This window comes from Caretta caretta, chromosome 15 (genome assembly GCF_965140235.1).
Source record: "Caretta caretta isolate rCarCar2 chromosome 15, rCarCar1.hap1, whole genome shotgun sequence".
Lineage (NCBI taxonomy): Eukaryota > Metazoa > Chordata > Testudines > Cheloniidae > Caretta > Caretta caretta.
In genome coordinates, this window is record NC_134220.1 from 14,933,332 (window position 1) to 14,948,796 (window position 15,465).

Below are 15,465 nucleotides of genomic sequence, written 5' to 3' on the forward strand. Positions count from 1 at the left end.
TTGGAACTAATTAACCTCTTTGTTGGCAGTCTGTGTAGAGGGCAATGTGGAAAAAGTCGTGGAGACTGACCTTCCTTCTCATTGCTATGGTGATCTCTTTTCAGGTCAGGGTTGATTCATATTGGCAGGTTAATGTGCAGAAACTTGCCCAGGCTGCACATGATCTGTCAATAAATGTACATGATCCTTTAGGATTATCAATGTGTGTTATCTTGGAGTAGAAAATTCATTTTTAAAAGGGAAAAAGGAATATGGTTTTATCAGCGTCATTCTAGTTGGACACTTATCCACTTTGCAAAACCAGTCCACAGTTGTCATTCTGTAATCAAGACCGGAATAGTAAAGACATGTTACTCCTCAGGGCTCTTTAAAATGTGCTTATCCCATAACTTCACTTCCGGGGAAGCCTGTTCATTAGGTATACTAAATGCTATCTTCTGCAAAACCCCTGGGAAGAAAAGGGCAAGAAATTGCTTACTTGTCATGCTGTCAGTGTGATCCTTTAGATCAGAGGTTTGAAACATTCTTTCACTGGAGTACAAATCCCTCAGCAATGATATATTTTTTTTAAAGCCATGAGCGCACAGTTGAAATAAAAATAGGTCTGCTTATGCAGCAGGAAAGTTAGAAGTTGTAATGTGTCAATTATTTCCTTCTAGGGTCTAGGTCGTTTGTGTGAGAGGTTCCCTGTTGTGGTTCATTCTGTGACTCCATCTTTGAGGGACTTCCTCGTTATTCCTTCCCCAGTGCTGGTAAAACTTTACAAGTACCACAGCCAGTATCACACAGGTAAATGAAAGTAATATTAGCTCCATCTATGGTCCAGTCATGTGGTGGACCACAAACAACACTAATTTGCTCTTAAATTTCCTTTTATTATTGCAAGTTACTTAAAGGTTTTTTCATTTTCTACCAAGTTATTTATTTGTGGTTTGGGTTTGTTTGTTTTATTTTGGAGGAAGAGAGGGAATGCAAAAAAAGTTCATGCAAATATACACCCTGATGTCTTGGTGCTAGCAATAACCGTACAGAAATAACTAAGTCCATAGCATCCTACTCTCTCAACCCTGCAAAGTCAGTTTTGCCTAATACTGTCTTATTTTATAATTTCAGTAACTTTCATTCTCTTAAATGGTTAGTGTCTCCTCTGGCCCACAGTGGTATCAAGGTGTTCAGTTTGTAGGGCGCAGCATGCAAGCGTGTATGTGTGTGTGTGAGAGAGAGAATATATATATCTATGAACAAATATATCAGCAGAAAAGTGACTTTTGAAACTAGCAAGATTGTAATAGAAGGTACAACAAATATGTGTCCATGTTGGTCAAATAACCTAGTTTCTGCAATTTTTTGGTTGGTTGTTCTAAATAGTCTATCTTTTGTGTCATGTCTAAAGATGTTAAGCCTGTTTTTGAAAATTACTTTGACATCTTGGTTATGCTTAGAATTTCATCTATTAGTGCATAGTTTGAAGTGTAACTAAAAAATTGTGTTCATCCATCCATCCTCTGTTTCATACCCAGGAAGATTAGGTGCTTCCCCCCCACCCACCCCCCAGCAAAAGGAGGGTTGAAATCCCACCACTACTTATATGCAATATGTGTGCAGCATGAATTGCCAGCAAGCTATCTTGGGCTGCTTTCAGTCTGTGTTAGGTAGATGAAACAGACCAATAAGGTGGGGATGGGTTGGGAGGATGAAAACCACAAATCACAGTTTAGATGGAAAGCAGAAGTGTATGCTCATTGCTGCATGCTTGTATGTTTAAAGGCACACTTAGACCATTTGGCATATAGACGAATGAGCCAGTGTTATGACTCGTAAGTTCCCTGACCACCAAAAATTTAATCATAAACTTGTGGTGTTTTTTTTTACATATTGGATATTGCTGTGATTACTTGTCAGTGAGTTGCTTTTCTGAAACATGGAGTTCCATTTTTATTTGTTCTTCAGGATTTCTTTATTGAAGTTTTCAATTTCAAATTGAATGTTGATTTTTTTTTTTCCCTAACTGCTAGTCCTGCAGAATATCCCTGGGTCTGAATGTGAATCTGTGTTCCTTCTGCCTCTTACAGTGACACAACTAGTAAAGAGTCCACAGCTAAAATTTAGGTGGCAATTTTGTTAGTGATGCCCAAAGCAGAACAGCTTGCTTTTCCACAGCCTTATTGTCTATATGCAGTGTTCAAAGGAGTGAAAACTTGTTTTGTCAAGAATAATAAGTAGCTTGGACTTGAAGGTGAACAGGGAGCAGGTATGTCAAGTAGGAGACTTCATTTTTACCCAATAGTTCTTTTATGTTCTAACCATGCTTTAAAACACACTGAGGGAAATGAATCCCTCCTGTAGCTCTGTTTACTTCAGAGGTGCACCAGGAATGAATCTGGTTCAAGGTATTTCAGAGTGTTAGCGATACTAAGGGAGATGCAAATATTAAAAGTAAGGCAATGTAAAAATCCATTTAATAAATTGTTTACTGATTAGTCACATCCAGCAGGTTTGATTTGAAAAATCCTAATGTTAAGTTTGAGTATTCTTCTTTGAGACTGCCAATTAAATGATTTTAACTAATACTAAAGCAATATTCAAAGCTATGCAAAGTGAGAAGGGTGGAGGCTTCTGAAAACGAATTGAGTAATGAAATAAATTTATAGCCCACGTTGGTAGCCATGCTTCACATGGTACCAAAGTTCTTCAGAGCACCTGTCTCTCTCCCTCTCCCTCTCCCTCTCTCCTGCATCCTAGTCTGTTTTGCATTCACTTGCCAGGTATTTCTCTACCTATGTATATACAATTCAAGGAAAGATATAGCAAAAGACACTGTCTCTTACGCTCCATCTCTGTTCTTAGTAGGTGGCAATGACATCAAAATCAGCGTAACAAATGAGCATTCAGAGTCCACTCTAAATGTAATGCCCGGCAAGAAAAGTCAACCATCCATGTATGAACAGCTTCGAGACATTGCCATAGACAACATCTGCAGGTAAGAATTGTACTTAGAAACGCTGAAGGACTATCAAAAATGCAGTTTAAGGAGACAGGCGCTGATCTCACTGAAGTGGACAAACATTACGATCCATTAAATGGAGAAGCTGTGTAACGCAGAGTGTTTTAGATGGCCCCTGCTACCTTTTGTACAGCTGGAAAGTATTTGTCTAGCCACTGGGCCACTTGCTTTACGTACCCTTAACTCCACCTGGTGACCTCCAGAGTGCTCAGTAGCCTTCTGTTGCTTCCGAAGGTTTGCACAGTAAGCTCTTCTGGAGCAGATGCACTGGTAAACGCTCGTAACCTCGGGCAATGGAAAGTCACCCCCTTCCCATTTTTCTAAACCATTACACTAGACCATCTGCCCCTGCAGTCTGGAGTAGCTGCTGATTGGATGGATGGAGAGAGGAAGGCTCCAGCAGGAGCAGGACAGCCTAATCCCATTCGCTTCCTAAAAGATACTTCTCCTGAGCCCTGTTGGGTGCTTATAAAAGACCTTGTTTACCTCCCTCCCCATCCACCATCTGGAGCTTGGGAGGACAGTGAGCTGGGCCAACCTGTCAAGGATATTTAAAATGCCATGGAAGGTACACTCCATACAGCCGTTCTCAGTCCTTTTGCCTCCATTTGGAAGAAAGAGGGTTGAGGTAATTCCAGCTCTGTAGATACAAACACTGGAGGGCAGAGAATCAGCTACAAACTACAGGAGTGTCCAAGAAGTGTTCATTGTTGCTTGTATTTTAATTATGATTTAAACTGGCAAGTAGGAAAGCTTGATTTAAATAATGGATTTTAATTTTGTTTTGCATTTGTACTTTTGTTCTTTTCCTTTTACAAAATAATTGATTCTCATTGGTTGGTAACCATTGCAGATCAACGTATTTTAACTTAGTATAACATTAACATTTACGCTTACTTTGGCACACAATGTCTGTTCAAATTCCAGTTGGTTCCTTAACTTTGAATGAACTAGTCATTGAACTGCACTAGCTGAATAAATGGAAAATATTTTCTTCGTACCTGCCAAAGAGGCTACCGCTGTCAAAAACTTCTTTAGCATTTCAGCCAACTGTGGTTCCAGGTGCTTAGCCACCAGTTCAGTCGTATGTCTTTCTTGAAAACTTTGGCAGCAAACTTACTGGTTAAATATTTTTTTATTTAAATGTTTTTAATAAATTATATTAAATTTAGGCCTTCATATAGCTTGTCATAATTTCAATTTTAATTTTAAATAGGTTTATTTTTAAAAGAAAAATGTATTTAATTTAAATAACAAATCAATGTTTAGTTTTTTAAAAAATCGTTTGTCCACCCTGCTTATATTTCATATGTAAATAAGCATGAACGTCTAAAGAATGCTGAACTCGTGAAATAAATGTGAAATAATTGAACAGCATCTTCTGAATGCCAGGGTCTCATGAATATTTTAGGGGATGCCAAATATGTGCTAATGTGAATATATTTTTTTGTTTCATGAGAATCATTTTCTGACTGAACACAATTCCGACTGTATCGATTTTATGTGTAGTGGTTTTGGTATTGGATCCTTTCTCTCCCATAGCGAGATGTGAAAATATAACTCTTGCTGTTTGGCTGTCCTGGCAAGTTTTTGTGTTTAATGTTCTGTAGGTGCTTGAAAGCTGGCCTGACTATAGACCCAGTGATTGTTGAGGCTTTCCTAGCCAGTTTGTCTAACCGTCTGTACATCTCACAGGAGAGTGACAAGTAAGTTGTTAGGCATAATACTAATCCTTTTCTGTCTTCAGTCAATTTAACTTAAGACCCACTCCTGTTAAGACATTCAAGCATGAGGAGCCTTTCTCCTGTGTGAAATGCTGCTGACATCAGTAAGAATACATGTGGGAATATGCATCAGATCATGCAGATTTCTTTGTGGGATTGGGCCTTTATTTCAGTACTGATGGGCCTACATACTTTACTGGATAAAAACACTGCTTTCCTGTCTGCAGTGAGTATTAAAGTCTATTTGAAGTACTAACTGAAATGAGGTGGCCTCTGCTAAGTCTTCAGTGGGCTGTACAAGCTCATCACTTAATGTTTGGCACAATTGATTACTGCTTGTGGAGTCTGAATTGCCTCTCTCCTATTGAGAGGTTGGTTTGCCAAGGCAGAGCTAAGAGAGTTGACAAGGCATCTCCAACGGAAACTCCCACTACGTTTACCCCACTGTACTGGGACTGTTTTAAAAAATAAAAATAAAAATGGACAGTCATTCCAGACAAGCCTTTTATCTTTTTCTACTGATTCTACTATAGTGAATGGTTAACAGATCAGTGTTGGTACTATAAAAGCAATTGCTTTTAGTTCCTGTACTAAGTATGCTTTTGATTATAATAGAAGGGAAAAACAGCATTAAGGGGTTAAAATGAAATTAAGTGATATTACAGTTTACTGGATGCATCAGTGTAAGTTGTTTCTCAGGCAGATTGTAGTTCAACTTGTAGAGCTAAATGTGTAATTGTTTCTGGATGTTTATATGAATGTGGCTTGTTTATTTTTTGTTAGGGAAGCCCATTTGATTCCTGACCACACAATTCGAGCTCTGGGGCACATTGCAGTGGCTCTTAGGGACACTCCCAAAGTGATGGAACCTATCCTGCAGATCCTGCAGCAGAAGTTCTGCCAGCCACCATCTCCACTTGACGTACTCATCATTGACCAGCTGGGCTGCTTAGTTATCACTGGAAACGTAAGGAGAGAAGAGCTGGCCAAGAGAACAAACCAGACTAGAGAGACCCCTAAATTACAGTTGTCTATTTCCTTCAGTTAAAGTATTGCTGTCAACTTTGTTTAAGCCCGAAAAATGTTTCCTTAAATGCAGCATTTCAGCATTTATCCTGTCTTCATAACATACACACACTTATACAATCATTTGTTTGCATGTACCTTTTTGTACAATGTCACTAGTAACTAGCAAAGCCACGCCTCTCCAGCAAACCTTAGTTCCCACAGATATATAGTAAAAGAATTTAATGTAGAGGAAGAAATGTGAGGGTAACGCTTACAAAAGCTCCTAAGTGACTTAGGACACCCAGGTCCTATTTAGGCCTGAGGAACCTAAATCCTTTTTGAAAATGGGATTTATGTTCCTAAGTCACTTAGGTCCAGATTTTTAAAGATACTTAGGCATTCTATATAAGATTTTTATTTAGTTGGATAGAATTTATTTTTACAGGTTTATTCCTTTAAGAGATATTGTATTCAATGTACTCCACTTAGTTTGTTTTCTTACAGCAATATATTTACCAGGAGGTATGGAATCTATTCCAGCAAATCAGTGTAAAGGCAAGCTCAGTTGTTTACTCTGCCACTAAAGATCACAAGGATCATGGATACAGGTAACATAGATATAAGTGACTCCTTAGAATTCATGACTATTTAAACCAAACATCTTCCTTTAAGCATGGTTATGCACTTTCACTTTTTTCCGACAGACATAACAGCTTTATTTCTTTCGATCTTTCTTTGTTGTATTCCAGAGGTTTGTTAATGTTAATTGTCCATTTCTGAGAGGGTGGGTGTTTTGAATATATGCAGATCTCATATAGTCTCCTATTCCTGTATTGTTTAAAGTAACACTTTTTAATATTTAAAAATGACGGGTGTGTATGTCTCGCGTCCATTAGTTGGATTTAAGAATGAATAATGTACTTGTGATTTTATTTTTCTCTTGATGAGCTGTTGGCAATTATTTCTTCACAGTGATGCAATGATGCCTTAGCCAAAAGGTGCTAGAAGTTGGCACTGAATAATAATGGAGACTCCTAGATCTTTCAGAAATTGTGTTAGCATCAGGCAGTACCAGCTTCTGTCACAAAAGATTTGTAGCCGTATCAGTCCCAGGACATTAGAGAGACAAGGTGAGTAAGGTAATATCTTTGATTGGACCAACTTCTGTTGGTTAGAGAGGCAAGCTTTTATGTTTACACAGCGCTCTTCTTCAGATGTGGGAAATTTAATCAGAGTGTCACATTCCAAGATGGAACAAATTGTTTAGCATGAGTAGTTACCACATATATCAAAGGACCATTCTAAGGAAAAAGTCAGGATATACACCTTAACACACTGAAAACTGCCTTCACCAAACAAGGACACTCCACCAGAGAAATGGATCACATCATGGAACAGCCACCGAGATACCCTGAGAAAACCTGCTTCAATACAGAAATAACGCCCCCACCCCCACTGCATATCCCTAGTTGTCACCTGCCATCCCATACTTGATGGGGACCCCATCCTGAAAGAAATCTTTTCTGAATCCCCTCTTCTGGCCTTCAAACAATGCTCCAACCTCTCCATGCTCATCGTCAGAAGTAAGCCCCGCACAGACCAGGACACCAGCTCAAAACAACCCCAGACCCTGCCAGAAAAACAGATGCAAAACCTCCAGATATGTCTCCACTGCTACAATGATCAACACCCCCAAACAACACACCTTTCAAGATCCGTGGGTCCTAAAAATGTGTACCACAACATGTGGTATACCTTTCCTGTGCGCTAAATGCCCCAACTGCAACTATGTGAGTGAAACCAGAGAGTCACTATGCTCTCGAATGAACTCACGCAGGAAATTGGTAAGGCAAAATATCATATCGTCTGTGGGGGGAGCACTTTTCACAAAGTGATCACTCTATATTTGACCTATCAGTCTCATCCTCAAAGAAAACCTGTCGAACGCTTTCAAAAGATGAGCCTGGGAGCTTAACTTCATAACACTTTTTTAGACAATAAAATTCAAGGACTGAATAGAGACACTGACTTTATCATTTATTACAAGAATCTGTAATCCACTAACAAATCTCCCATAGCGGCTTCCTCCCCACTTCTCCTTCCTTTCTTCCCTGTAACTGAACAGGTGTGAAGGGGCCACTTCACCTCGAATAGTTCCTTGAAATATATGTTAACTGCTTGTGCTGAACAATCTGTACCATCTTGTATTTAGCTGTGACACTCTGAGTAAATATCCCAGACTGAAGAAGAGCTCTCTCTAAGCTTGAAAGCTTGTAAAAGATATTACCCCTCCCCCTTGTCTCTCTAAAAGATTGATTGGTTGGTAAATTCTAGTTGGTGTCAAAAACTTCTAATGCATTAGCTGTAGTTGCAAGCTATCCTCTTAATAGGCCTGATCCACAGCCCAGTGAAGTCAAAAATTTTCATTGGCTTCATTAGGGTTTAGATTGGGCCCAGTACTCTTAAGAAGTATTGAATTCCTTAAGAATAATTTATCGAAGAATGCTTAATAACTAGGCACTCCATCCAATTCCTATTACAACTAATAGAAAATATTCCAGTGACTTCACTGGGAGTTGAATCAGGCCCTATTTGAGTAAGGTATTGAAGTATAAAACTGCATAGCACAGAATTCCTGCTGTATTCATCATGTCATATGATGAGTTAATTATTTCTTTTAAGTATTCAGGAATGTGAAATGGTCGTTTGTATCAGAGTTATGTTGCATTATAATTTTAACCTTTAAAAAATGCTTGAATTCAATTCTAACGAGGATGAAGGATTAACAATAACTACAAACGAGCTTACTGGTACACCCTCGTTATAAGGCTTTCACTCACTGTCCTGCCCAGTGCACGCCAGTAATTAATTGTAGCTGTTAATTTGAATTTCTCTGCCACCCTACAACTTTTCCAATCCAGAAATGCAATATGTTTCTGCTGGTTTAGGTTTAGGTTTTCCATACCAAAAATGGTCAGTCCTGGTGAATTGATGATGGTGGCAGCACAGACAAAACATTCTCTAGAGACGAAATTGAGACCACCAATTACATTACATTTCATTCTTTACACACCAATGTTGGCGCACATGGTGGAAATTAGTTTATTCCATTCCTCTCTGTCTTTTGGTGCTGCTTCCATCTGCTCTCTGTTGTTGAGACTACTAAATGCATTTTAATTATGATTCAAGCAATATTTAATTGGCTTTTTGAATTGGAACGCTAATGCATTAACCCAGCGTGCCATCCATTCTCACTAAATCCTTGATGTCCAAAATGTGCCCGCCACACTCAGTATTATGCAGATTTGCTGTTGAACAGTGTTAGTGAGAAACCATTATAAAATAAATACAAACCTTTTCATCAAAGAGTTGGTTGTTTCTAATTTCTCTCTTTCTTTCTTGTCAGACACTGTTCCTTAGCTGTCATTAATGCCTTGGCTAACATAGCTGCTAACATTCAGGGAGAACACCTTGTGGATGAATTACTAATGAATTTGCTGGAACTGTTTGTACAGCTTGGACTGGAAGGAAAGAGAGCCAGTGAGAGAGCAAGTGAAAAGGGCCCCGCACTAAAGGTAAGGAATGGTATAAAATGTGTGGGTTTTAATTCAGTACCTCTTTGCACTGATATGGCTAATGTAAACGTATTATTCTGATCTCCTCTGAACCAAGTGTATACACTTAAAAATCGCACATGTAACTACTGAAACAAATGAGAAATGTGTGTTATGGTGCCTATTAATAATATAGAGCCTACGTAACTTTTTACATATCAATTAAGCCTCACATAATATCTGTAAGCTTAGGTAATTAGTAGTGGTGTACCCATTTTTCAGATAGGTTAATTGAGACATGGTAGATATTAAGTGAATTGTCCAAGGCACAAAGCAGGCTGGTGACCGAGCTGGAAACAGAAACAGGAAGTCCTGACTTCTAGGCTCCTGCTATTACCACTTCCTAAGAAATAGGGAAGTGTTATAAACTTGCAGTTCTAATCTCAGCTACCCCAGACGTTAATTTATCCTGAATAACTACTATTGTGATTACACGTATGTGGATTTTCCAATATTAGAGTTGATGGAGGCCTACATAACTAAATTTACAATAGACTCCATAAAATGGAACAGTCTGGTGTGAACTACAGATGTAGTGAGATCAGTGCAGATTACCCTGACTGAATAAGCATTAATTGGAATTGGTTGTAAAAGAGGAAACTGACGGACGTTCTCACATGAATGATAGAGAAACCATAATGCTTTTCTGATTAGAAGTGCAATCTCATATGCATTGCAAGTGTAAGAACTGCAAAGCAAAACTGAGCAGTACAAATTCTTACAGCTGGAGATTACATTTAACAAGATATCTGTCCATATCTACAAATCCTTGTGATCATTGTATTCTCGCTAATGTTACGGGAATTTCACTAGTATGTTACCCTACTGTGTGTGGGGCTGCGAGGGGCGGGGGGAGGGAGAGGTAGCAAATCAGTACAGCTGATTTACATTCTGAGAGTGCAAGGTGACACAGGAAAAGAAGTGCTGGACATTGTTGGGAAATCAGAAATGTTAATTGGCTGGTGGTGTCAGTGATCTCTAACAGAAAAGCAGAGTGGGAGTGCTGGTTTTCTTTGGTGTTGGGAAGGAATGTGAAAAAGTTCAGTGACCTGTTTTCCAGGGGCCATTACTTGTATTGCTGATAAATTAAAATGAGAGCTTAATGCTGATGTTATAATCTGGATCTCCAGCTTCCAAGTAAGTGCTCTGTTGTATTTTAAGATCTTGAGGACGCACAAACTATCCATTATCCTCAAACTGGTTAAATTAAATTGGTGCGGACCCCTGTGTGGGCACTCTTTTATTTTGGTTTAAGAGCAGATTGTTTAGGCATAGCTTAAACTTGTTCCTGAGTGATTTAAGCTAAATTACTCCTGGAGGAATTCTGCACCACTGCGCATGCGCAGAATTTATGTCCCCCGCCAATTTCTTTGCTTCCTCACAGAAAAATGACTTTCTGTTGGGGAAGCAAAGGGAAGCCACAAGAGCAGCCATGCGATTCTCCCCCGCAGTATGTTTTGGGTGCCCAGGGCAGCTGGCAGAGAGGTAAATCACTATGCGGCAGGGGACAGGACTGTGGAAAATCTGGCTGATGGCTCCTACCCTGCGCCGGGCTCAGCTGCTAGTCCCAGCTGGGCTGAAGAGGACAGGTTTCCTCTTCCCCTGCACAGCATCCGGGGCCGGGTCAAAACCAGCCCAACGTTTCTCCCCCAAATTCAGGAAGCTCTGCAAACTCCTTTTCCCCTCACCCCCCGCTTCCTGCACCCATCGCTCTTCAGCTGCAGGGGGAGGGATCCCTGTATAGGGAGCTGCTCCCCCATCCGCCCAACCCCTGTGCATCCAGACCCCCTCATACAGAGACCCTCCTGCCAAGCCTCACCCCCTGCCCCTCCCACACACACTCAGAACTCCCCCAAAGAGCCCTACTCCCCCTGCACCTTAGCATCCTGACGAGCCACCTGCACCTGGATCCCCACCCCACTGAGCCCCAACCAGCTGCACCTGGGTCCCCACCCCACTGAGCCCCACTCCCTCTGCTTCTGGACCCCCCCACTGCGCCTCCCACACCCAGACGCCCCTGCTGAGCTCTATTCCTCCAGATACCCAGACCCCCCCTGCAGAGCCCTGACCACCTTCACTTGGACCCCTCTGCATAGTCCCATTACTGTTGCACCCAGAACCCCCCAACAAGCCCCTGTGCATCCCGATCCTGCCCCTGTACCCAGATCTCCCACTGAGCATCCTGCACCCAGATAGCCCCACACTCAGCCCCTCCACACTTGGATCCTGCCTTGCTGAGCCTGCCTGCCCATACTTGGTGCACCTGGCACAGAGGGGCACGGCCCTGGGGTGTTTCTGTGACTGGCCTGGTCCTTGTGCTATATCAGGATTGGGTGCAGCCTCATCACTGAATCAGTGTCCCATTGGGGAGCTGCACAGTGATCTCCAACCTCTGTGCAGCCGGTGGTCCGTGGTCCCTAATGCCATGCTGGAGCCTCCACATTTATTTGACAAATAAAACTTGCAAAATTTTAAAATATTGTGCACAGAATTTATATTTTTTGGTGCAGAATTTTAATCTTTTTGGTGCAGAATGCCCTCAGGAGCAGCTAAATCAAAATAAACCTGGATTAAATTGAAACTAAAGTGTGTACACAGACTTTTGCACTGATCTGAACGAATTGGTTTAAGATCACATCTTAAGTAAACCGCTGCAGGCAGACTGCTTCCAGATCTTTATGATCAGCTGTCTGTATAGTGTAAACTAATCCTTAAAGAAATACATGCAAAGGGTCTAGAAACTCCCATTCACTTCAGTGTGTTCTGGTGGAATGCAAGACTGGGCCTATAATGTATTAAATCTCTGTTATGACATGAAAGGGTTATAGACTATATGTCTGTCCAGCAGCTGACTCTTATTAAATAGCTGCAATATTTTAATTTAGGAGTAGTTCCAAAAAACCTTAAAATATATGTTTGTAAACATACTTATGTAAATTTCAATTTTGTTTGAATACTCTACCATAACAAGATTGTTTTACAATTTCACCTAGTATTTACAGGATAGATTTCCAAAGGTGAGGTGAATACAGTTTACATCACTTATTGCATGTTCCTAAAGTGCTGTGCTCCAGAAAGTTCCACTAAAATCAAACTGACACCACTCAGGATTAGGCACTTAGTGACATATGAATAGTTTTATTGACATGACAGCTAGGTGCTAGTTACAAAGATATCGAGGGAGACCATGTTAACTTATACCTCTAAGTGTGAAAATGAGGAACAATAAATGAGAACAGTGTTTCTCTTCAAATGGGTGGGAGGATATAAAAATATATTACAAGTTGTGAATTTGGTTTGGCTGTGAACTGAATTGCAACACCTTCATTTTGGAGGCGGGGGGAAGGAGGGAGAAATCCTACTTTCGATTATAGACCATCACATTCACTGCTCAAGAATGAAGAGTGAAGTTAATTGAACATTTTGCTTATCGGAGATGAACTAACACTTCACCATTTGTGATTTTATATGGCTATTCCAGACACTCAAACCTCCCAGATGTTGATGTGGAGTGACTTTATAATTATAATTAAAAAAAAAAAAAAGAAAAAATTACTGTGAAAAGTTGAATTTCTTTCCATACCGTGTATGTCTATATTAGTGCCATGTTTGTGGCTAAAATTATACCTAAAGCTGTGCTAGCAATTCAGTAAGAGTTGTTTTTCTCTTTTTAACATCCCCAACACAACACCCGCCCACCTCCCACACACACACTTCAAATTTTAATAGCGCAAAGTTCCTTTCTTTCCCATTTATGGGATTGGTGAACTCTCTTGGCAAATCTCTTTGAAATGAATAGAATCTCTGTTTGCTTTGAAGATAAACTGCATCTGTAACCAGTAAATGCCTTTTATGTCACTGACCAACTCAGTGAAGCTGCTGGGTTATTTGTTTCATAAGGATAAGAGTTTCTAATCTGGGGTGCCAACTCAGCTCCTGTGAGAGAAACCAGATGAATTCACAGTTTGTTTGTTGTTTCAGCAAACCCAACGAATGCCATCATGAAAAATCCTGCCTGTGTTGTCCAGGTTTTTTAGATTCTGGTCTCACAGATAAGTGACTGTGATGCTTATAAATATAACTCTGTTCTAAAACAACACCTTTATACTGGATTTCATCATCCTCATCTACGTGATAACCCAGCAATTTCTGTGTCTCTCCCATGTTCCACCTCTCAGGAACTAATATCTGAGCTGAATTCACACCCTGGCAAATCCACTTTAAGCTTCATCTGTGCTAGAAAACAATGTTCCTTTATTTTAAAAGTAATAAATGGTTTGGGTTCTAGTACAATCTTGACCCCAGTGTTCAGGGAATAATTTGCTCAATATGATTCTCTTAAGACTGTTTCTTCTTACTCTTGAATGTTTTTAAAAATAATTTATACTAAATTGGACCCTGTCCATGCTGGGGTCCAAACTGTGTTGCTGAACCATTTCTATATTTAGGTTTTAAAAGCAGAATTCTCACTTTTTTGATAGCATTGACAGGACTTTAATGTTCTATTATTTGTTAAGTCTCCTGTGCTTCTTAACAGGCTTTTTATTATTCCAGATCTGTTTACCTGACTGTTAAACCACTTTGCATTGATTCTTTTTGCTTAATTAGTTGTCAGCAGATTTTGCAACCAGGCAAAATTTGTTTTTTGTTAGAAAAGGAAATTAACTTGTTAGGATTAAGTTGGATGGACAGTGTTTTCTGTTGGAGTGAGTCCCTTAAATTCCTTATCCTTTACAGATTCATAATCTTGGCTTTAGTTCAAAAGTAAAATCTGATTTCTGCAAATATTTGACAGCTGGCTTTGGGCATGTAGAGTAATAGGAGGCTTTTCAAATTCTGGATGTTTTGGAATACAGATGACAACTGATATGTGTTTCTCCCCCGAACTGAAAGTGTGATCTTTGATTTGCAGTTATGACAGAGCTGTGTCTGTGGAAGAAGGCCCCTCAGTTCATCCATTTGATTAAAAATAGTGTTTTTCTTTCCAACAGTAACACCCTGAGGGGGGAAAGTGTGCATATTGTCAAGTTCTAGATCCTGATCCTGCTGCTGGATCCATGTGGGCAGACTTTTTCCCTGTTTGGAACCCCATTAGGGATTCATGTAGACTTGAGCCCTGTGCTTACGCCTAGCCCACTGGTTTCAGTGGTGCTCAGGTTGGGTGACACAGTGGTTTTGTAGGCTCAGGGCTGTGGTCTGCAATGTATCCGTATTTATGCATATGTACGAGTAGCTAAAGAACATGAGCCATTGGAAGTGAGCTTTGTAGTAAATATTACTTCAGATTGCTGTGTGTTTCTTTGACATTTTCACATCTTTTAAAACCTCTCTTCTTTTTCAGGCCTCCAGTAGTGCAGGGAACCTGGGAGTGCTTATTCCTGTTATTGCTGTGGTGAGTGTTGATAGACGGGGCATTTGTGAGCTGAATGATGATTTCCCCAAAAGCTCAAGTATCTGTGCGGGGGCGGGAAGGGGAGGGGCAGCAGATGGGACTGATAAGTAGCCATGAAAGACAAATACATGTTATAACTTCTTACTTGCTAGAAGTTTAAAAACAAATGGGCATTTGTTTGATGATGACATCTCTCTTAAAGCAGCTAATTTTTTGTTATTCAGCGAGAGGGTCTATTGTTAATCATGAGTTTAAGAGATTCGTGATCCAAATAATACCAGAGGGGATATTATACTGACTAATATTTGGCAGCCAATGTATTAAGAGATATGTAACTGGAAAACAACAGCGCCTGGGGAGAGAACTGAAAAACCAGAGTTATTAAAAAAAAAAAGTTAAAAATAAATTCCAGAAGGCAGCATAAAAGAGAGTCTGTAAAGCAGATTAATTATAATAAAGGAGACAGGAAAGACTCCATATCTTTCGTGGATATTAATTAGCTTTCGTGATATATGCATTTTGTGAAATGTTCACGTGTGCTGAGGTTTGAAGACCATTCTAAACAAAAGTAGCGCAAAATAGGAGTGTGTGTGTATATACAGTTTGCCCTCTTGGACTGAGAGGATTTTCCGAGCCAGAACAACTTCTAAACCTAGTCCAACAAGTAGTCCAGCCAAAGACTGAATTGATTCATGGCGTTTCTAGGTGAACAGCTGCAAACAG

At 40.0% G+C, this 15,465-nt stretch overlaps 1 protein-coding gene across 5 annotated transcripts in view; it reads left to right on the plus strand.

Annotated features, from left to right (window-relative positions):
* PI4KA (phosphatidylinositol 4-kinase alpha) overlaps positions 1–15,465 on the plus strand; it is a 96,110-nt gene that overhangs the window by 23,363 nt on the left and 57,282 nt on the right. For 4 of the 5 annotated variants that reach the window (XM_048821345.2, XM_048821342.2, XM_048821346.2 and 1 more), the window contains exons 13-19: positions 660–789; positions 2,848–2,980; positions 4,615–4,710; positions 5,512–5,695; positions 6,241–6,344; positions 9,143–9,311; positions 14,692–14,742. In XM_048821345.2, the coding sequence (XP_048677302.2) occupies positions 660–789; positions 2,848–2,980; positions 4,615–4,710; positions 5,512–5,695; positions 6,241–6,344; positions 9,143–9,311; positions 14,692–14,742 (867 nt within the window). The remainder of the gene's footprint in view (positions 1–659; positions 790–2,847; positions 2,981–4,614; positions 4,711–5,511; positions 5,696–6,240; positions 6,345–9,142; positions 9,312–14,691; positions 14,743–15,465) is intronic. The other variant, XM_048821343.2, reaches the window with a different exon arrangement.